General features: G+C 43.7%; 1 protein-coding gene across 1 annotated transcript in view; it reads left to right on the top strand.

The window, feature by feature from the left end:
• LOC124612348 (glutamyl-tRNA(Gln) amidotransferase subunit A, mitochondrial) overlaps window positions 1–23,229 on the top strand; it is a 153,400-nt gene that overhangs the window by 9,406 nt on the left and 120,765 nt on the right. Inside the window, exons 3-4 of the mRNA XM_047140501.1 lie at window positions 5,807–6,002; window positions 22,406–22,669. Of these exons, the coding sequence (XP_046996457.1) occupies window positions 5,807–6,002; window positions 22,406–22,669 (460 nt within the window). The remainder of the gene's footprint in view (window positions 1–5,806; window positions 6,003–22,405; window positions 22,670–23,229) is intronic.

Genomic DNA, 23,229 nt, shown 5'->3' with positions numbered 1-23,229 from the left:
AGAAATACCGTTTTACCTAGAGTATAGTGTATTTTCACCCAGGAAAAAGTGTATTTTTAACCCAGAAATCTGGGAATTTATTTTTGTCCACATATGCACGCTGAAAACACATTACAGACAGAGTCCACAAATACAAGGGCTGTTCAAAAAGTATCCTACTTCTGTTTATGAAATCAGTCTTCATTCAGATGCAATTGTTTGATACTAGTCAGCTTCAGAGTAGTCCCCTTCAGCTTCTACACACCTCTCCCAATGCTGTTGCCACTGCTGGAAGCATAGATGAAAAACCTCATTTGGTATGGTGCACATCAGTACCGTAGAATTTTGCATGTCTTTCGTGTTCTGAAATCTGATCTTTTTCAGTTTAGGGGAAAGCCAGAAGTCATTCAATGCTAGGTCAGGGGAATGGGGAGGCTAACAAACAGCAGCCATGCCCTTTGGCCAAAGGAGTCTGAATTAATTGAGAACAATGAACAGGTGTGTTGTCTTGGTGGAGGTGCCAGCTGCCCACTGCCCCCAAGTCCGACTGTATGGATCTGCTTTATGAAGGCAATACAGGAGCTCTTGGTTGTACTCCTTACTGACGTTAGTACCATCTGAGGCATAAGCATGATGGATCACGCCATTGGAGTCATGCTTTCACATTGCTGCGGGCCAGCTTCATTTTTATTTGGGTCTAGGGTATGATGGCTGCTTCCATTGTGATGACTGGAACTTTGAGCCTGGATCATACCCATAAGCCCAAGACTCATCGGCAGTGATCACTGTGTAAAGAAATTTGGGGTTTACTGTTCATAGTACCCAGTATGTCATGTGCATCTGCTCAGTTGTTGGCAATTTCGGCACAAGTTTTGCTGAGGTCCTCATCAGGTCCAGTTGTTCCGTTAAAATGCAATCAATGGATGCAGTACTAATTTTATCATTGTCTGCAAGTTCTGTGGTTGTGACTTGTCTATCCTACATCACTGTGGTCCTTCCGTGATCAATTACCACTTGATATGTGAAAGATGAGGGCCTACCCGAATGTATTTCTCTTCACTGGTGAGCAAGCCAACCTTGAAGCAGTTGTGCCACTCCTTTATCTGTGTGGTACCCATTGCTTCGACCCCAAAGACTTGCTGAATCTTCCGGATTGTTTCAACTTGAGAATCGCCGAGTTTGAAACAAAATTTGATGCAATAACATTCCACTTTTTTTATCATTTTGCCCACAGCACAAAATCTGATGACTACCACTTACATGTGTTCACTTGTCAATGGCTAGCCAGTGATTGGTTGTTTCCACAGTTGTGACAAATATCTGGCATGTTCACCATGTATACCTACAAACAGAGAGAGTGCATGCACCCCGATACCATTGTTGGTTTCAAGAATCAAGAATAAGGTGATATACTTTTTAGACAGCCCTCACAAAATTGTATCTTTGTAAATACTGAACATTGTCACCAGAAAAGCAGCAGTTATCAATTATGTATCAGGATCCCACAGTTTGTAGGAACGTTTCTGGAGGTATGTGGCATTAGATATCTATGCCCAGATCACGTAATTCGCTTAAATAATGGGCTGCTGATTTGTGTACGCGGTGATGGCACCTGATAGCGACCCAGATGGGTTCCATAGGGTTTGTTTACCAAGACATCAATGTGAACTCACTATAATGCTCCTCAAATGACTGCAGCATTGTTCTGGATCCGGGACATGGACAGTTATGCTGCTGAAAGATGGCATCATCGTCAGGGAAGACATCAAACATGAAGGGATGCAGGTGGTTCACAGTTACTATCACATGTCCCACGCAAGTGCAGGATAATGCCTCCCATAGCATAATAGTGCTCCCACCAGTCTGCGTCTATGATGTGCTGCATGTTTCAAGTGGCTGTTGAGCTCGATGACGGTGTTTGTGGATACAATCGTGTGAGATTTACCCAAAGAGCCAACACATTTCCATTGATCGACATTTGAATCCCGATGGTCCCATGCCCATTTCAAGCCCAATTGGCAATGTTGTTAAGGGTCAACATGTGAAAATGTAGGGGGTGGTCCGCTGCGGAGCTCCATGTCCAACAATGTATGGCGAATGGTGTACTCCAAAACATTTGTGCATGCGCCAGGATTGTGTTCTTTTGGCGGGCATGCCATAGACCACCACCTATCCTACTTTACGGAGCAAACAAGCCTCTGAACTCCACATTCTGTGAAGAGCCGTGGACATCCAACCATTTACAACCTAGTGGTAGTTTCACTGTTCTTCTACCTCTATCCATTGATGCTCACAACAGTAGCACGTGAACATTCAACCAGCTTTGTCATTTATGAGATACTTGTTCACAGACTTTGCATAATAATAATCTGCCCTTTGTCAAAGTCACTTATCTCAATGTATGTTCCCATTTGCAGCCCACGTCTTCGCTAGGGTAATCCCCCATCCATGTCTGCTCCACTTACATCCTTTTGTTACTGTGTCACATACCTGCAATGCCACCAGGTAGCATCCAATGTCACATTGGGCAGTGGTCGTAATGTTTTTGGTGATCAGTGAATAACAAGTCTCAGAAATGAGGTCTGTTTGCATAGCAGTGACATTGAAATGTTATGTTAGATGTGATCTCTTGGGTTTTCTTGGTACAGTTGATTAATTGTGCATAATAATACAGCTTGCAGCACATGAAGAAGACAGGTTGGTCGATCATCAAAACATTGTGCAGAAAAGCAAGAGCTTAGGGATACATTCTTGGGTGGGAGTTGCTGGTTGTAACACACAGAATTGCGACATAAAGTCAGCTGTTGGGAACAGTGAGATAATGACGTCCTAACAGATATGGAGAGTTCCCTCAGAAATCAGGGGTGAGACAAACATAGCTTTTTGCAGGGACAGCTTTTTATAATGGCAATAGAAATTATTACCTACACAGACAATCTGTTGGTTCCTTTCTGGGACTAAGTTTTTAAATAGGACCCAAAAGGGTCAATCAGTCTCACTTTTGTTAGTGTCCTGGAGCAGTTAACACACAGCGTCCAGACACCTCACAGAGGACATATTTGAATTTATATGACATACAGAGTAGGTAATGTGGCATTGTGTTCCTCTGTTGCTCCTTATTGCTTGCATTCCTCTCTCTTGCTCGTCACGACCTTATAGCGACTTCATTGATTACATTTTTGTAACTTTTAATTTTAGCTTGATATTGAACACTAGAAAGCTGTTTCCTCCAGATTTCAGTAGTCAGTATTATTTTTCTGTTGTTTTGTTAATATTGAATGCAGTATACATGAACATCATGTTTAAGGAGTCATATTTGTGGTACTGCCCTTCCTGTTCACATACGTCCCAATGATTAGCTTCCATTAGTCAGTGTTCAAAGAGAGTGCCTGATTCACACTTGCAAGTAAGAGTGAGTCAGATGCTTCCAAGTCCACACAGTATGGCATCACCTTCATTGAGTTCCATTTATTAGTGGGAATAGTGGCCAGTCGAGATGTAACTCCACACACTGAGCTATTGGTGGTAGTCCCTTGTATAAGATAAAGTAAACCGTGACACACACACACACACACACACACACACACACACACATGTCCTCTCCGAGCATTATTGCCTCAATGGGATGAGTAGTGATCTTGGCTGGGATGGGTAGTGAGGATACAGAAGACTCGTGGGATGGTGGAGGGAGAGGGAGAAGCTGTAGTGTTGCCTTTGGGAGTGTGCAAGTATTTAGTGTGGAGCACAGGGGCTAGTGAAGGTTGTTATATGAACAGAGGGGCTTAAAGGAACAAAGAATATGTGAGAGGAAGAGTTCCCAGCTACACAATTCAGAAAAGCTGTTCCTGGGCACGAAGAATCCAAATGGCGATGGTTGTGAAGCAGTTATTAAGTCAAAACATACCATGCTGCACAGCATACTCAGCAAATGGCTGTTCTAGATGTCTTTTGGTCGCAGTTTGGTGGTGACCATTCATTTGGACAAACACCTCGTTAGTGTTTGTGCTCACATAGAAAGCCACAGAGTGGGTGCTGCTAAGTTACTAGACCACATGGGTTCTTTCACAGGTGGCCTGCCTTCTATGGTGTGGGAAATGACTGTGACAGCAGTAGAATAGATGGCAGTGGGAGGATGGGTATGTGTCAGTTCTTGAACCTGGGTCTCTTATAGGGATATGAGACATGGGGCAAGGGATTGGGAGCAGGGTGGAATAGGGACAGGCAAGGATACTGCGCAAGTTGGGAGGGTAGAATAATATCACTGTGGGAAGGATGGTGGGGAGAATACTTCTCATTTCTTGGCATGACGAGAGGCTGTTGAAACGCGACAGAAAGTGTGTTTCAGTTGTTCCAGTCCTGGGTGATGCTGAGTCATAGAAGGGGCACTTCTTTGTGGCCAGTCAGTGGGTATGCGGGGGATGGTGGGTTACTGGGAAGACAAGATGTGTGGGAGCTGTTTCTGGATAAGGTGGAGAGGGTAATTTCGGCCTCCTAAGACCTCAGTGAGACACTTCAGCACATTTTGAGATAGTCTACTCATCACTTCATTTGTGAAAACTGTGGGAGGGGAGGGGTGCACCGGCAACAGCAGTTAATGACAACAATGGATGTGTGTGTGTGCATGTGCGTGCGTGTGTTGTTTCTTCATCTGAAGAAGTGCTTTGTCCAATAGCTAAAAAGATTTACTTTTAAATCTGTTTGTTCTCTAGTCAGTGCCTTCTTTATGTGGTAAGCAGCAGTTTATCAAAATTCATTTTTTATTTCATCCCAGATTTTCAATTGTTTGATAGTCCAATATTGGTGTGTTAAATTTATTCACATAGTTTTGTTTGCATGACCAAGGGAGTTCAGTTTCGGGCTGCTCCTTATGAGTAGTTTCAAAAGTTATTACACTGAATTTGTAAGAACTGCAATACTGAGGAGTATACGTGTCACTGAAATGAACTTTTAAACCATGTATTAAGTACTTGACTATACTCAGATGATGATGATGATGAATCCAGAGGTGTACTTGTTCTTTGACTTCAACAACTCAGTAGGGTGTGAAGATGCAGCACACTGCAGTCTAGACCTCTAAACCTGTAGCATAGAATTGAGGATGGCTTGAATACATTTCCAGTGAATATTCCTCCACATATTTTGTAGGGAAGTCCACAAGACATCAGTAGCACTTCAGTTGGATGATTCAGGGGATTCAGCTACCAATCTCAAGGCTGTGCAATTTTCTCCTAACTGTTCAGTCATGTTTTGGGTATGATGGGATAGTGCACATCTTGCTGAGGGTACTGTTCCACTGCTGGGTGCTGTGGGTGAACAGATAGTTGCACACATTCGAACAATAAGTGCCTGTATTGTTCATCGGAGTGAGACGATGGCAGATATGCTGAGAGGCCATGGGGATGCATCCAACATAAGAACAACCCCATCTCCTGCATAAAGAGTGCCATGTTAGCAAATGGGATGCATTGTATCATTTGGTTGTTGTTCTATCTAGGCAATGCCGTCATTTTGTAGAAGATAGTCAAGTACTGGTGTGTGTGTGTGTGTGTGTGTGTGTGTGTGTGTGTGTGTGTGTGTGTGTGTTGGGGGGAGGGGGTTCTGCACATGTCACTTATTTTTCTCACTATTTATATTTATTTTTGTTCAATAAATGCTTTCTTTCCAGGATATTATACTATAAGACAGAGAGTGGAAATATGTTGAAATACTGATTTGTTAGTTTCTGATAATAGCAGTAAGGTTAGCTTTTTCAGAAACTCCGAGTTGGGAGACAAAAAATTGTGTACTCAACCAAAAACAAAGCTAAAATTTTTGCATAATTTTATAGGTTGTCCACAGGGCCCACTTGATGGTGTCCCTGTAGCAGTAAAAGACAATTTCTGTACGAAGAATATAAAAACAACTTGTGCTTCAAGGATGTTGCAAGACTTTTGCCCTTCATATGATGCAACTGTGGTGCGGAAGCTGAAGGAAAGTGGTGCAATCTTATTGGGGAAGTGCAATATGGATGAATTTGCTATGGGGTAAGTGATGATTTTTGTATATGTGTATCAGTCTATTTCTTATGTGTATGCATTATTCTTAAAATATAAGATTTTGTGTTTGGAACTAGCGAAGAAAGAAAATCCTGGGAATTGAGGGCAGGGGTAGGAACTGGAGAGTGGAGAGAGAGAGAGAGAGAGAGAGAGAGAGAGAGAGATTGATTTACCAACAGTATAATTATGAATAAATATGCCTTATTTAACATCTACCGTAATTAGAGTGCCTGTATAGTTATTGCTTTCAAATACTTACTCCTCTCAAATATTTTCAAGTGTTCTTCATTTTTATTTATGTATTTAATTTTTATCATCACATTTCATTCCTCTTCTTGTGTAGCAGTATCAGGAATGTCTTTTATCAGTCTCTGGGATATGTTTAAGTATTTTTTCATCTATATTCATTGGTTGATAGGTGTTTAGGGATTTTTTTTTGAACTAATTTGGGAGACTTTCTGATATTCAGAACCTCACAACTAGGGGTCCTCCAGAAACACTAACTCCTAGCCAGAGCTGTTGCAGTTATGACATTATGTTGCTGTACTAAGTGCACCTGTCAGCCCCGGGAGTGTGGCAGCAAATGAGCCTTGACATTTCTGAATTTAAAAGCACTGTGACCTCTGCCTCCAGTACTCTGCTACCTATCTTATTGTAATCAGTTCCGGCATTCCTGCTCTCACTGCAATGACTTGTTTCTGGTTATGCCCCCAAAGATGGTACTGGTTGTGACTAGTCCCCACTTCCAGGCTCTCCTGGGTAGGGGAGGTCGTTGGCAGATCACCTCTGCCTCATGCTACAAAAGGAAAAAGTGCCTTACCCAGTTGCTCGCAAGTTATTGGCTAGTCGCAAACCCTGCGTCCTCCCATGAGGCACCTATAGTTCTGCTCTTGTTACCCCTCGCTCCATGAAGGACATGGCCATGCAGACATGTGACCTCCAATTCAGCTCTGAGGTTGTGAAGTTGCCCAGTGTCAAGGTAGCATCCTCCCTGGCAACCTTTGAAGACCAAGATTTCCCCAGTTGTGATGACGAGGTGGAATATCTCACAAAAGTTATCCTCACTGCTGCAGAATGTTCCATTCCTCGCACTCCCTCTTTACCACATTGTGTCCCACGATGCAATTAGAGTATGGAGATGTGCTCTCTGCATTTCTAACCGTCATCCTACGATGGCAAACTGCATTCATTATAAACAGATGCATGCAAAGTGATTTCATTCACTAGTTATTTTAACAGTTCCACTCATGAAGCAGCCCATGTTAACCTTGGCCTTCGTTCGCTTCCTGCACAATAATACTTTTGTATACACTGATGGCTCTCGGACTGACTATGGGGTCAGGTGTGCTATCGTCATTGGCACACGTGTCTTTAAATATTGGCACTCTGCTCAGTGTTTACAGCCGAGCTCTTTGCCCTGTATCAGGCCACAGAGTACATCTGGTGACACAACCTTTTCAATTGTGTCGTCTGCTCAGACTCACTCAGCACCTTTTGAAGTCTATGTGCTCTGTACACTGCCCATCCCTTAGTGCAGCGGTTCCAGAGAAACTGTCACTTGATCACTCTTGGTGGAGCCAATGTGATGTTTCTGTGGGTTCCTGGTCATGTCGGTCTGCCAGAAAATGAGGCTGCTGCCAAGGCTGCAGTCCTCGTATGTCAGCCAGCTAGTTCCTATATTCCCTCTGATGATCTCTGTGTTGCCGTCTGTCAGGAGGAGGTGTCCATTTGGCATCGCCAATGGTCCTCCCTTCACGGGAATAAGCTGTGGCTTATTTAGCCTCGCCCAGCAGCTTGGATGACCACCTCTCGGCGCACCCACAGGGAGGAGGTCATTTTAACTAGGCTGCGTATTGGACACTGCCTTTTTAACCATCATCATTTGATAAGTGGCACTACCCCACCACTTTGTCCACATTACACCCAAGTTTTAACTGTCCACAGCTTCTTGACGGAGTGCCCAATTTTTTAACCGTTTATGTTCGCACTTGGGTTTGCTGTCTGAGTTATCAACCATTTTAGCAAATGATGGGTGGGTTGTTGACCGCATTTTACTTTTTATCCACCAAAGCAATATGGTGAAGGCCATTTAACTTTTTAGTTTTGGACCTCTGTTTCTGTGTGGTGTCTTGTTTAGCCCTTTCTCCACATGCCTGTTTTTAGCTGTCTTATGTCAATTGGGTCTGACGTATAGTCGTTTTTTATCTCCTCTCTGTCTTCGTGTTCGATAGTTTTGACTTGGGTGCGTATAACCCCAGTTGTTTTTTTGCGCCCCAATGCAAAACAAAACCAGAAAATGATCTTCTAGCTTTCCTCTGATCTTACTGTGATGAAACAACTTCAGCTGACTATAAGGAGGCTGGAAACTTGGGCTAATAAAGCTAATTTTTGTTTCTCATATGGGAAGACTACTTGTGTCAACTTTAACCATGCTTATCATAGCTTTCACTCACCGGAGCTCATGATGAAGTATACTATTTTAAATTTTAAGGACAATTGTACTTTTAGAGTGTACTGTTTGACTCAAAAGTAACTGACTCCTGAAAGATCTGCCAACAAAGGACTTCAGAACATTAAATATTTGAAAAGCCTCAGTGGAAAGGCATGGGGAGCTGACAGGTTCCATCTCCTGCACTTTTATAGGGAACTGGTTAGATTACAGCAGAGCAACAGTTGGGAATTATATATTTCCAACCTCAAGATGTTAGACGCTGTCCACCGTAAGGGCATTTGGATACTGACTGAAGCTTTTTGGGTCATCTCAGTTTAGAGTCTGTGTGCAGAGGAAGGTGAACAACCACTCTTGATTCAGTTATGCCTCATCCTGGCTTAACATGTCCTGAGAATTTCAGCTTTGCCTCAGTCAATGGCATTTATTGCGACAGTCCACCACAACTTTGAGAGGCTGTTCAGGAACCAGCCCATGTAACCATGCCATTGGGGATATAGGTTTTTGAATGTCTCACGTATCTAGATATGTTAGAGCTCAAAAAAACAGCCAGGGATGGAACAAATTGCCACCTTAGTGTCTTTTGAGGTCCAAAGTGATTTTAAGCCTTGACACAGTACACGAAAGCTTGTACTCCAGATTACATTTTTACAACTCTGTTTTCTTCAATTTTAAATATGTACGGCAGTTTTATTGTTGTTTCTATAGATGCATCCCAGCAAGAGAATGGCCTCTGTTGTTCAGTTGTTTTCTGTGATAGTGTTTTTGAAGTGCACCTACTGGACCAATTTACCTATTATGGTGCGGAATTATATTACTTTGACGGCCCGGGAGTGGATTCAAAGGCATCACAGTGCAAGTTTCCTCATCTGTTCTAGCTCACCCAGTGCACTACGTGTGTTCCACTAGTTTACACGGTAGACTAGTTGATTCAGCTCATCCATGATACCTTATGGGGGCTCCAGTACTGAGGTAAGGATGTGATCTTTTGCTGGGTACCTGGATACATCGGGATACAGGGAAACATCATAGCCAACAAATCAGCCATAGGTGCATATTGATATGCTATCCCCCCTTGCACGCCATCTCTCATTATGTGACAGAAGAAACATGTATCTGTAGGAGACTGAATGATTGGAGGTCACGAACAAAAGACTATACTCCATGAAACTGACCACAAAGGCATGGTGGATTCATGTCAAGCATACCAACGGAAGGTGGTGCTGCTCACCAGACTGCACATAGGACATTGTCCTTTAACATATGGTTTCCTCCTCCAGTAGGAGAATCCACCACTCTGTGAACTCCCAGGGGGCTCGCCACTTTTTAGCGAGTACGTACTTGGCTACCTTAGGACCCTAGCCTTGGCAGCATTACCTCCTCATCCTGTACTGCAAACCTACACTTGTCTATGTCTTACCTCCTCTGACTTTCTGTCAGATGGTCCTTTTGGTGCAGGCCCTGCCTGGACTTGGTTCATGATTTTGGTCTTGACTCCTAGTTTCACTCCTGGCAATGTCTTCGCCTTCTGTTAACAATTACATGGTCCCCATTATTGGGTTTGACCTGCCATCTTTTCTATGTTGTACAGAAGTGCACATCGTTCAGGGAAGGTCACCCACTGTGGTGTATGCTCCGCCTCTGTGCCCTTCCACCCTGCCACACTTCCTTCCTGTTGTCGTATACCCATAACCCAGCACAAAGGCCATACCCTTGGGGTGGGGGTTTCGTCAAGTACCTGCACAGTGGTAGCTCTCTGACCACGCATGGATCACACTGCTGGTGCCTGTGCTGCATACTCCGCTTGTACACCATGGAGCATGTGCCCATTATGACTGGGGCACAGAGATTCTCAGCAATGGCTTACTGACCAGTTAGCTGTTGCTGTGGCTAGGTGATGCCCATGGGGAGAGCCCCTGTTCAGAGTGGGTGGCACCATGGCAGATAGTTCGAACTTCAAGTGATTTTCCCTTTACATGGAAAGGCCTCATATGATGCAGCTAAGTACAATCCAATGCATTCACTTCCCTGGCCATGCTGTGGGAGTAACACAGGCCTGGATGACAGGGAGCAAAATCCCCCCCGCCCTCAATACCTGATCTGTACCAGGACCAATGAGAAAACCTTTTCTGCCACAGAGCCTTTATTTTTTGTTGGACACATTGAGAATAAATATGGGGAAGTTGCAGCCATCTCTAAGATGATCAGGTCCCTTGTGGTTACATTGTCTCCTGCTCAATCACAGGTACTGCCTGTTCGGATACAGTATTGCTAGTGCCCTGCTTGACTCGGTCAAGTCATTTAAATATCTGGGGGTGACGTTGCAAAGCGATTTGAGGTGGAACGAGCACATGAGAAATGTGGTAGGGAAGGCAAATGGCAGACTTCAGTTTATTGGGAGAATTTTAGGAAAGTGTTCACCTGCAAAGGAAAATACTTATCGGATGCTGGTGTGGCCTATTCTCAAGTACTGCTTGAGTGTCTGGGACCTGTGCCAGGTCGGATTGAAGGAAGACATCAAAGCAGTTCAGAGGCAGGCTGCTAGATTTGTTACTAGTAGGTTTGAACAACATGTAAGTTTTACGGAGATGCTTTGGGATCTCAAATTAGAATCTCTGGAGGGAAGATGATGTTCTTTCTGAGAAAATTTACAGAATAGGCATTTGAAGCTGACTGCCGAACGATTCTAATGCCACCAAAATACATTGCGCATAAGGACCACAAATATAAGACTCAAGAAATTGTGGCTCATATGGAGGCATATAGGCAGTTGTTTTCCCCTTGCTCTATTTGCGAGCAGAACAGGAAAGGAAATGACAAGTAGTGGTACAGGGTACTATCCACCACACACTATGGTGGCTTGCATAGTATCTATGTAGATGTGCTTTCTTGTGAAAAGCTGGGTGACATTCCTGTGACTGTCATACCACACAAGAGTCTCAATGTGGTCTAGATATCTGACAATGAGCTACAGGCAAATGTAGAGCGACAGGGTGTACACTTCATCTGTCATATCTATAGGAGACCAAAGGAAAACAATTGCTACTGGGGCCTTCAGTTGGCTTTCGAGGGCGATACATTGCCTGAGAAGGTCAAGGTGATAGTATACAGGTGTGATGTGAGATTCTGTGTTCTTCCTCTTATGAGATGTTTCAGATGTATGAAGTTTGGACATATGTCTTCTTGTCACACTGCTACCTCTGTCTGCAGGGATTGTGGACGTCCTCTGCACGCAAACGTTCATTGTCCCCCTCCCCCCATCTGTGTAAACTGCGGCAAGCTCCACTCTTGCTGCTCACCAGAGTGCTTGAGTTTTAAGTGTGAGAAGAAAATAGAGAAGTATAAGAACCTGGACAAACACTCGCTTATCAATAGGAGAGAAAAAACTGTGATCCTCTTAATCACATACAAATGACACTGTGTTAATCTACAGCCACAATATCATTGCCTTCTTAGTTGACAGTGCTTTCCTCTGTTGCGCCTCTTACAGTGAGCCCTCGGGCCACCTGCTAATGACTGTCTTACAGGCAGTTGGGAGTCCTTCTGTTGCCTCGACTGCAACCACTTCAAGGGCATATGCTCCCTACCTGCCAGGGACACCGGTTCCCATCCCCCCACTGGAGGTATCTCATCCTCCTCTGTCTTCTCTAGCTAAGAGGAGGTCCCTCAGGACTCTTCCTTTCACGGTTGCTGCTGGTCAAAAGCCAGACACCAGCCGGTGGCTGAAGAAACCACAGGCTCCTGGCCATCGGACTTCTCGTTCCTCCTCTGCTGCTGAAACCAGTTCAGAGAAACCTTCTCAGTCCTCGTCTTCTAAGGAGGAGCAGGACAAGAAGGATAAAAATATGATCTCCAAGATGAAGGTAACTCAGTGGCCCCCATACCCCACTGTACTCTGGATGTACTCCTTCTGTGCCCAAGGTGGAGATCTCGGTGGCCCCTGAAGCACCAGATCTCCCCAGACAGTGTGCTGTAGAACTAATGTCAGTTGATCCCCTGACGTCTCAAACTGGTGACAGCACATGACCCTGGATCATTGGATCATGAACTGCCCCCCCCCCCCCCCCCCCCTCCTGTCACTTCCTTCCCCCACAGTAGTCACACAGTCTGATCCTCCACTGGAATTTTAACGGAATTTTCCACCACCTGGCTGAGCTATGGCAGCTTCTAAGCACTTACCCTGCATTCTGTATTGCCATCCAGGAAATGTAGCTTCCAGCAACTCAGGCCCCTGCCCTTCATGGCTACTAAAGTTTTTTTAAGCATTGTACCAACTATGAGAGAGTATTGGGTGGACTTTGTACATATGTACTGGATTCTGCATAAAGTGACCTTGTGCCTCTTGATACACTGTTGGAGGCTGTGGCTGTTCAGGTAAGGGCACATCAAGATTTTATGATCTGCAGTTTTTATCTCCCTCTCGATGGTGTCACATCCGAGGATGTACTGTCAGCATTACTCTCTCTGTTTCTCCCACCTTTCCTAGTCTTGGGCGGCTTCAATGCCCTTAATCGTTCGTGGGGTGGTACAGTTGCACTAGTCCTTCCAGATTCCTCAAAACAGGGCACTTCTATACGTCCACCTATTGGCATCACTGACGTCTGCAGCGCACATGCTCTAGTCTGTCTAGTTTCCATTTGACCGCTCCTTACATACTGACATCGAGGCAACTCTTGGTTTGACTGGAGCTCTGCCCACCATGTGTTTTAAATGTTTGTGAACTGTCGGGCTTCATCCTTAAAGTGCTGGGCAGGGGCGATGAACTTCGGTGCATTGTAAACAACTTCCCAATTGGGGACAGCCTTCGTCCCTCCATGAGAATGACATGCTGACTCTTTGTAAGGTTGCTGATGACTGTGCTGTTGAGCACTTCACATCCAAAATAATAATAATAATAATCAGTTGCGAGGGAATCAGCTGGGCTCTTTTGTTCGTGCAGTGGTTTTGCTGGTAATGACCTTTCTTTCCAGTGCTCTCTTTACACTCCTGTCACACTCCCTCAAGTGGTGACACTCTAACATGACTTGTGCTGAGCTACTGACCTTCCATAATCATAATTACCCTTCTGACTCTTTGTAGCTATTCTTCAACACAGTTTTTTATTTTAGGCGTGATACTACTAGTAATTTTGAGAAAAAAGAAATGCTATAACTACCATATTAATTCTGTGTGTGCACCGCTTCATGGTTTGCTCATGAAGTTTGTCCTTGATTCAGCCACTATAGGCCACCTGGCTTGCTAATACGACAGTAGTTGTGCACCCAGCCTGCTGGCTGCACCCCCTGTTGGAACTAGATGCTATATAGGCCAGAATGCAAAGCTCCACAAGTCACTTGTGTGTTGCTCATTTTAATGTACCTTCCGTGTGTGTGTGTGTGTGTGTGTGTGTGTGTATACTGTTAGAGGAATAAATTACAGTGTTCTTGGGTTAGAACAATATAGTTTGACAGGACCGCAGCATATTTATTCCACAAACTTATCTTTAATTACTCAAAAAAAATACTAAATTTTTACAGAACAGTTTAATGGAAAATGGAAATCATTACAACTGTTTATTTCAGTTACAGCTGTGGAATGGTGCAGGTTTTAGTGACCGGTTGTGGTCATTAGAGGAACATCTGTATACACAAGCTTGGCAACAGAAGCAATTGTTGTTTTTTCTATTGTCAATAATGGATTCTTGCCGGTGAGATTATAAATATGATGATTTGTTTAGTATGATGATCTGTGTTTTAGGCAGATACCCCAGCTCACTGATATTCTGTGGTGTGTTGCATCAGTACAAACCTTCTGAGAAAATAGGCCTCAATGGGGACAGTACATACACATCCCATACATTCATCTAAGTTACATTGGGTTGACCATCTCATTTGTTACTATATTTTAACAGACAACTGTGGACTATTGCAAATACAGTCAAATGCAAAGTCCCACCTATTCGAATTACACTTATGATTTATTTCATAGTAATGTGCTTTTAAATCAGCGAGTTGCCCTTTACTATGATTGTGTTTTGGCTGTACTGATATGTAAAGGGCACATAATGTGTTGTACTTTTTCCCAAGTGGTTTGACACCACAAATTATATTTGAGTTTTTAAAATTAAAGAAATCTGTGTGCCATTTTGAATTACTTTGGAGCCAACTTAACAAGCGTTTCAAATTATGATCCCAGCATTACAACAGGTAAAATGTCACAGGTAATGAAATGGTGCGGTCATGTCATTTTTATGAAAATATTCATTATACTTGATTTTAAACTCACTTTTCTGACTAATTCTTTGGGTCTTGCGTAACTGTGGGCAACCTAGCAGATCAGTTAGTGGATACTGTAGTTTGAAAGACCAGTCAGAGTAGTGTGATGCATGTATGAGGCAGATGTCATGATTATTAGCAACACATTAAAAAACTTGATAGTGGTCTTGGGCTGTTACATGTCAGATTTCTAATATAAACAATATTGTTGTCTGTCAGGTCTTGAGTATAAGGAAAATGTTTGTGTAATAGTGAAACTGTATGTGTTGTTTATATCGAAATGCATAGTTTGGGAGGGAGTGTATCTAGGAATAGAAAACAAGTACACCAAAATTCATATTTATGCAGAAGATCTGTCAAACTCAGCTGGCGGTGCACATGACGTGTGTCAGAACTATGCAGTTACGCTTTCTGCATTTCCCTTCAGGAAACCTGGTTCCCGGAAATGTGGACCCCTGCCCTCCATGGCTATAGGGGATACTACTAGAACTGTAGTGTGTCAGGTGGAGTTTGTGTCTACGTCCTGAACTCAGTATGCAGTGAACCTGTGCCCCTTCAAACCCCTTTTGAAGCTGTGGCTCTCAGGATAAGGTTGATGCAGGGAATAACTGTCTGCAACGTGTATCTTCTTCCAGATGGTGCAGTACCTCTGAATGCATTGGCTGCACTGATTGATCAACTCCCTAAACCTTTCGTACTTTTGGGAGATTTTAACATTCCTAACCCCTTTTGGGATGGCACCATGCTTACTGGCTGAGGCAGCGATGTCGAAAATTTACTGTCACAACTCGACCTTTGCCTTATAAATAAAGGTGTCCCCACACATTTCAGTGTGGCACATGGCACATATTCAGCCATTGATCTCTTGGTTCGCAGTCCTGGCCTTCTCCCATCTATCCACTGGAGAGCACATGATGACCGACCTGTGTGGTAGTGACCACTTCCCCATCTTCCAGTCACTGCCCCAGTGTCAGACCCATGGACACCTTCCCAGATGGGCTTTAAACAAGGCGGACTAGGAAGCCTTTACCTCTGCTGTCACCGTTGAATCTCCCCCACATGGTAACATTGATGTGGTGGTTGAGCAGGTAACTACAACGATCGTTTCTGCGACAAAATGCGATCCCTTGTTCTTTAGGGAGCCCCCCGTGAAAGACAGTCCTTTGGTGGTCTCCAGAAGTCACTGAGGCAATTAAGGAGCGTCGGTGAGCTCTACAGCGGCATAATCGGCACCCTTGCATGGAGCATCTCATAGCCTTTAAATGGCTGCGTGCCCGTGTTCGACAGATTATCAAACGACGGAAACAGAAGTGTTTGGAGAGATACGTCTCGACCATTGGGTGCCATACGTCACCTTCCCAAGTCTAGCCAAATATCAAACGAGTTCTTGGGTATCAGACCCCAACAGGTGTTACCAGTGTTGACATAAATGGCGTGTTATCTACCGACGCAAATGCGATTGCCAAGCACTTTGCTGAGCACTATGCTCACGCCACTGCATTGGAGAATTACCCCCAGCCTTTAACACTTTCAAACGGTGGATGGAAGAGAATGTCCTCTCGTTCAGTACACACGACAGTGAACCCTATAACACCCCATTTACAGAGTGGGAGCTCCTCAGTGCCCTTGCACATTGCCCTGACACAGCTCCTGGGCCAGATCGGATACACAGTCAGATGATTAAACATCTCTCATCTGACTAGAAGCGACATCTCGTTATCTTCAACTGGCGCTGGTGTAATGGTGTCTTTCCATCACACTGGGGGGAGAACACCATCATACCAGTTCTCAGACCCGGCAAAAACCCGCTTGATGTGGATAGCTATCGGCTCATCAGCCTCACCAACATTCTTTGTAAGCTGCTGGAACATATGGTGTGTCGACAATTGGGTTGGGTCCCAGAGTCACGTGGCCTACTGGCTCACTGCAAGGGCAGTTTCTGTCTGGGTCACTCTGCCACTGATAATCTTGTGTCCTTCAAGTCTGCCATCTGAACAGCCTTTTCCAGACACCATGACCTTGTTGCCATCCTTTTTGATTTACGAAAAGTGTATGACACCACCTGGTGACATCATATCCTTGCCACATTATACGAGTGGGGTCTCCGAGGCCTACTCCCAATTTTTATCCAGAATTTCCTGTCGCTTTATATTGTCCGTGTTCAAGTTGGTGCCTCCCATAGTTCCCCACATATCCAGTCGAATGGGGTCTCGCAGGGCTCTGTATTGAGTGTATCTCTATTTTTAATGGCCGTTGACGGTCTAGCAGCAGCTGTAGGGCTGTCTGTCTCACCCTCTCTGTATGCAGATGACTTCTGCATTTCGTATCTGCTCCAGCAGTGCTGAGTGGCACCTACGGGGAGCCATCCACAAGGTGCAGCCATGGACTCTAGCCCACAGCTTCCAGTTTTCGGCTGCAAAGTTGTGTGTTATGCACTTCCGTCACCGTCATACCGTTCATCCAAAACAGAACTTTACCTTACTGACGATCCCCTCACTGCAGTGGAGACATCAGTTTTTAGGACCGGTTTTCGACGTCCGATTGACTTGGCTTCCACACCTTCGTCAGCTTAAGCGGAAGTGATGGCAGCACTTCAATACCCTCAGCAGCCTGAGCAACACCAACTGGGGTGTAGACTCCTCTACAGTGCTGCAGCTCTACAGAGCCCTCGTTCAATCCTGCCTTGACTATGGGAATCTGGATTATGGTTCGGCGGTGCCCTCAGCATTGCATTCACTCAACCTAGTGCACCACTGTGGCATTAGGCTAGCGACAGGAGCTTGTAGGATGAGTCCGGTGACCAGCATCCTGGCAGAGGCTAGAGTCCCTCCATTGCAGGTCAGGCGTGCACAACTGCTGGCCAGTTAAGTTGCACACGTTCGTAGTTCTCATGCGCATCCGAATTACTGTCTCCTTTTCCCACCCACAGTGGTTCATCTCCCGCATCGGTGGTCCAGGTCAGGGCTTACAATTGCAGTTCGCGTCTGATCCCTTCTATCTGAACTGGAGTCCTTGCCTTTACCAGCTATACTTGAGGTCCATTCGTGTAATCCTCCATGGTGTACTCCTAGGCCGTGGCTTCGCCTGGACCTTTCACATGGCCCAAAGGACTCAGTTCATCCCACGGCTCTCCACTGTCACTTCCTCTCGATTCTTGACATGTAATGAGGCCATGAAGTAGTTTACATTGATGGCTCGATGGCTGATGGTTACGTCAGCTTCGCGTGTTTCCATGAAGGACATATTGAACAGCATTCCTTGACTGATGACTGCAGTGTTTTTACTGCAGAGCTGGTGGCTATGTCTCGCACTCTTGAGCACATCCGTTCATGCTCTGGCGAGTCGTTTCTTCTGTGTACTGACTCCTTGAGCAGCCTACAAGCTATCGACCAGTGCTACCCTTGTCATCCTTTGGTAGCGACCATCTAGGAGCCCATCTATATCCTGGAATGGTCTGGTCATACAGTGGTGTTTGTCTGGACCCCAGGGCACATCGGAAACCCAGGCAACGAACTTACTGACAGGCTGGCCAAACAGGATACACAGAAACTGCTTATGGAGATTGGCATACCAAAAACTGACCTGTGTTCGTTTTTACACCGCCAGGTTTTTCGGCTTTGGAAGATGGAATGGCATAGTCTCAGTACGCACAACAAACTGCGTGCCATTAAGGAGACTACGAATGTGTGGCAGTCAACCATGTAGGCCTCTCGCAGGGACTCTGTGGTTCTCTGCTGGCTCATCATTGGCCATTCTTGGGCGACCCATGGCTACCTCCTGCACTGTGAATACCTGCCTCAATGTTGATGCGGCACCCGGTTGACAGTGGCCCATATTCTGGTGCACTGCCCCACTTTGACTGCCCTGCGATGTAATCTTCGGTTACAGTACTCGTTGCCACTAATTTTATCTTACAACACCTCATCAGCTGTTTAAGTTTTACATTTTATTTGTGAGGGTGGGTTTTATCATTTGATCTAAGTTTAAGTGCATATCCTTTGTCCCTCTGTGTCCTCCACCCTAGTGTATTTAGGGTGGAGGTTTTAATGTGTTGCAGAGTGGCTGGCTTCTCCTTTTTATTCTCATGATCAGCCAGCCATGGTAATCTGTTTTGTCATTTTAATCTCTTCTACCTGTTTCTTGTGTTTCTGTGGTTTTCTTCTCCCCTTTTGTCCATTTAAATGTTTGTTGCCCTTCCATCGTTCTTGTGGTTTTTCCTTTCTCTCCGTTTTTTGTTGTCAGTCTTGCTTGTTTTATTCTCACTTTCGCGGCATGTTTTTATTCGGAGCAAGGGACCGATGACGTAGCAGTTTGGTTCCTTCCCCATCTTTTAAACCAACCAACCAACTAACTATGTAGTTACACCACACATATTTACACCCCACTAGAGCTAGATGGTTATGACTTTGAGTACCTTGTGTAGTAGATTTCATTCTGAGTGCAGCAGATAAGTGAACTCCGGTTGCATGTACCCGTTTAACGGACCTCTTGTAAGAGTCATCTTTCATTATCTTTGTGCAGATATGTTGCTGCACTGCAGTCATTTAAGTGAAAGTCTCGCTGTTCTCTAGCAATTGTCAGGCAGCATAAATTTGGAACTGCAAAATGAACACCAGTCATTTTAATGAGTAGGCAGTCATTCCACTGTAAAGCCTTTCATGACATGCGAGTGCCGTTCTGAAAGTAATGTAGGTAAGGGGTCATTGCTTTAAGGAGAGTCAGGTGTGCACTAAGGAGAAAACATAAAAATGCAGTAAATGAAGCAGGCAAAAAGGAATACAAATGTCTCAAAAATGAGATCGACAGGAAGTGCAAAATGGCTAAGCAGGGATGGCTAGAGGACAAATGTAAGGATGTAGAGGCTTACCTCACTAGGGGGTAAGATAGATACTGCCTACAGGAAAATTAAAGAGACCTTTGGAGAAAAGAGAACCTCTTTTATGAATATCAAGAGCTCAGAAGGAAACCCAGTTCTAACCAAAGAATGGAAAGCAGAAAGGTGGAAGGAGTATATAGAGGGTCTATACAACGGCAGTGTACTTGAGGACAATATTATGGAAGTGGAAGAGAATATAGATGAAGATGAAATGGGAGATACGATACTGCGTGAAGAGTTTGACACAGTACTGAAAGACCTGAGCCGAAAGAAGTCCCCTGGAGTAGACAACAGTCCATTAGAACTACTGACGGCCTTGGGAGAGCCAGTCCTGACAAAACTCTACCATCTGGTGAGCAAGACATATGAGACAGGCGAAATACCCTCAGACTTCAAGAAGAATATAATAATTCCAATCCCAGAGAAGACAAGTGTTGACAGATGTGAAAATTACCGAACTATCAGTTTAATAAGTCACGGCTGCAAAATACTAACACGAATTCTTTACAGACAAATGGAAAAACTGGTAGAAGCCGACCTCGGGGAAGATCAGTTTGGATTCCGTAGAAATATTGGACCACGTGAGGCAATACTGACCCTACGACTTATCTTAGAAGAAAGATTAAGGAAAGGCAAACCTAAGTTTCTAGCATTTGTAGACTTAGAGAAAGCTTTTGACAATGTTGACTGGAATACTCTCTTTCAAATTCTAAAGGTGGCAGGGGTAAAATACAGGGAGCGAAAGGCTATTTACAGTTTGTACAGAAACCAGATAGCAGTTATAAGAGGCGAGGGGCATGAAAGGGAAGCAGTGGTTGGGAAGGGAGTGAGACAGGGTTGTAGCCTCTCTCCGATGTTATTCAATCATATATTGAGCAAGCAGTAAAAGAAACAAAAGAAAAATTCAGAATAGGTATTAAAATCCATGGAGAAGAAATAAAAATTTTGAGGTTCGACAATGACATTGTAATTCTGTCAGAGACAGCAAATGACTTGGAAGAGCAGTTGAACAGAATGGACAGTGTCTTGAAAGGAGGATATAAGATGAACATTAACAAAAGCAAAACGAGGATAATGGAATGCAGTCGAATTAAATCGGGTGATTCTGAGGGAATTAGATTAGGAAATCAGACACTTAAGTAGTAAAGAAGTTTTGCTATTTGTGGAGCAAAATAACTGATGATGGTCGAAGTAGAGAGGATATAAAATGTAGACTGGCAATGGCAAGGAAAGCGTTTCTGAAGAAGAGAAATTTGTTAACATCGAGTATAGATTTAAGTGTCAGGAAGTCGTTTCTGAAAGTATTTGTATGGAGTGTAGCCATGTATGGAAGTGAAACATGGACGATAAATAGTTTGGACAAGAAGAGAATAGAAGCCTTCGAAATGTGGTGCTATAGAAGAATGCTGAAGATTAGATGGGTAGATCACGTAACTAATGAGGAGGTATTGAATGGAATTGGGGCGAAGAGGAGTTTGTTTCACAACTTGACAAGAAGAAGGGACCAGTTGGTAGGACATGTTCTGAGGCATCAAGGGATCACAAATGTAGCATTGGAGGGCAGTGTGGAGGGTAAAAATCGTAGAGGGAGACCAAGAGATGAATACACTAAGCAGATTCAGAAGGATGTAGGTTGCAGTAAGTACTGGGAGATGAAGAAACTTGCACAGGATAAGGTAGCATGGAGAGCTGTATCAAACCATTCTCAGGACTGAAGACCACAACAACAACAACAGGTGTGCACTGACATATCCATTTCTTAAGAGCCACTTTTACTACATCTATAGTCAAATTGTTACCCTCAAAAAGTCTGCGCAATTGGACCAGACATTAAACGCAGGCTGTATTGTGAATGGCAAACCCAATACTAACCAAAAAACATTTGGCTGTTACCATGTTTATTGCCAAAAAGGTGTGCGACTGTGAGTTGTCATGACATCTTTGTCACTTTCAGATCCTATTACTCTTCCTCCCAATATCTTATCTAAGGTTGTGGTGTATTTCAATACACTGTCAATGGTATGACTGCGCTCCTGGAAATTGGGTAGAATGACGGATACCCTCTTAATCTCCAAAGATGTAATGTGACTTTGTGCTGATCGCTGTCTCTTAAAGAGAAGTGGGACACTATTCGACCTACCAGTTCTTCATTCTTGCAGATGAAGAAACATCTTTGATGAAAGGAGGTAATTATTTTCTTCATATAGTACAGACAGGTAAAAGCAGACTTCAAATTGTTACTCGCTAAAATCGAGGGTCAAATGCAGAAGTATACACTTTCTTGTAAGGAACTTCAAACTCTTCACTGTATTCTGCTTCGCATTGTAACTGCATTTCAGTTGTGCAAAAAGTTCATGGATCATGACACAGTTACGATGCGAATTAAATCATCTATTTGGTGACTTCTCTTATCAGCGGCCGCAGTTAAGAGTTTCACACTGAACTATTTAGTGCTGGTTTTCCCTTCTGTAAAAGTATCAATTCATCTATGCACATTGCTGTCGCCAGAGGTTCCATCTCTGTTCACAATCCGTAGATTCTGTGTTATTCATGCAACTTGTACATCCTCCTTTGCCAAGCAATCATTGACAACACATTTTAATATTTGGAGCCCATGATTCACCTGCAAGGAAAATAAAGCTTACAGGGCACCTGTGCATTTTAATGGCATGTGAAGTTTGAATGACCTACATCAATAAATTTTTAAAGTACACGTAATTTTGCTCAGAATGTCCCAAAACATCTTAATTTATTGATTATCAAATATGATTGTTTTACTAGACACTTTTACATAATTTCAGTTGTCTTTCAGGTGTGGCACTGTAGATTCACTCTATGGTCCTACTAAAAATATCTGGCTTTCAAGATTCCAAAGTGTAAAAAATACTCAAGACAATCCTTTGCAGCGTGAAGAGTTTGACAGTGGCGATCATGCCTCTTTCAAAAAACAAAGGATTCGTGAGTTTCATACAGTGAGCACCTTGACGCACGCTGCAGGTGGTGATGATGATTGGCACATAGCAGGTGGAAGCTCAGGAGGGAGCGCTGTTGCTGTAGCAAGTGGAGCTGTGTTTGCGTAAGTATTTGGAAGGCTATTAACTGAGTCATTATGATTGTAGAAGAAACAGAGAGAGAGAGAGAGAGAGAGAGAATATATGTTAGGAGTTAGTCACTTCTGTTGTATGAAGTATGTTAGACTTCAGTTGAATGGCCCATGCTAGGACAAAAAATAAATAAATAAAATAAAATAAAATAAATAAAAAAATAAAAAATAGGCCTTATGGAGACATTAAATGAAATTACTTTTTCATCTTGGAAAGTACACAAAACAGAATTTGTAGCAAGCCATCTAAGAGAGAAGAATTATTTTGTACGGTGTGATTCTCACAATGGGAGAATCTTTGTGCATAAAGTTAAAGAATCACAGGTAATTATTTAGTAACAGGAATTAGGCAGTCCAGGGGCATAATGATTGGTTGTGAAGACCAGGAATTACAGTTTCTTATCCTGGCCCTGATATAGATTTCTATTCATAACGCATAAACCTTGGTCAATTTTAACATCTGCTTCACAGGTGATCTTTTAAGCTACTCATTCTCACCTAATTATATAAAATATTAACAGTTGAATGCACAC

This window comes from Schistocerca americana, chromosome 4, assembly GCF_021461395.2.
Source record: "Schistocerca americana isolate TAMUIC-IGC-003095 chromosome 4, iqSchAmer2.1, whole genome shotgun sequence".
NCBI lineage: Eukaryota > Metazoa > Arthropoda > Insecta > Orthoptera > Acrididae > Schistocerca > Schistocerca americana.
This window is presented reverse-complemented; position numbering and strand designations above follow the sequence as displayed.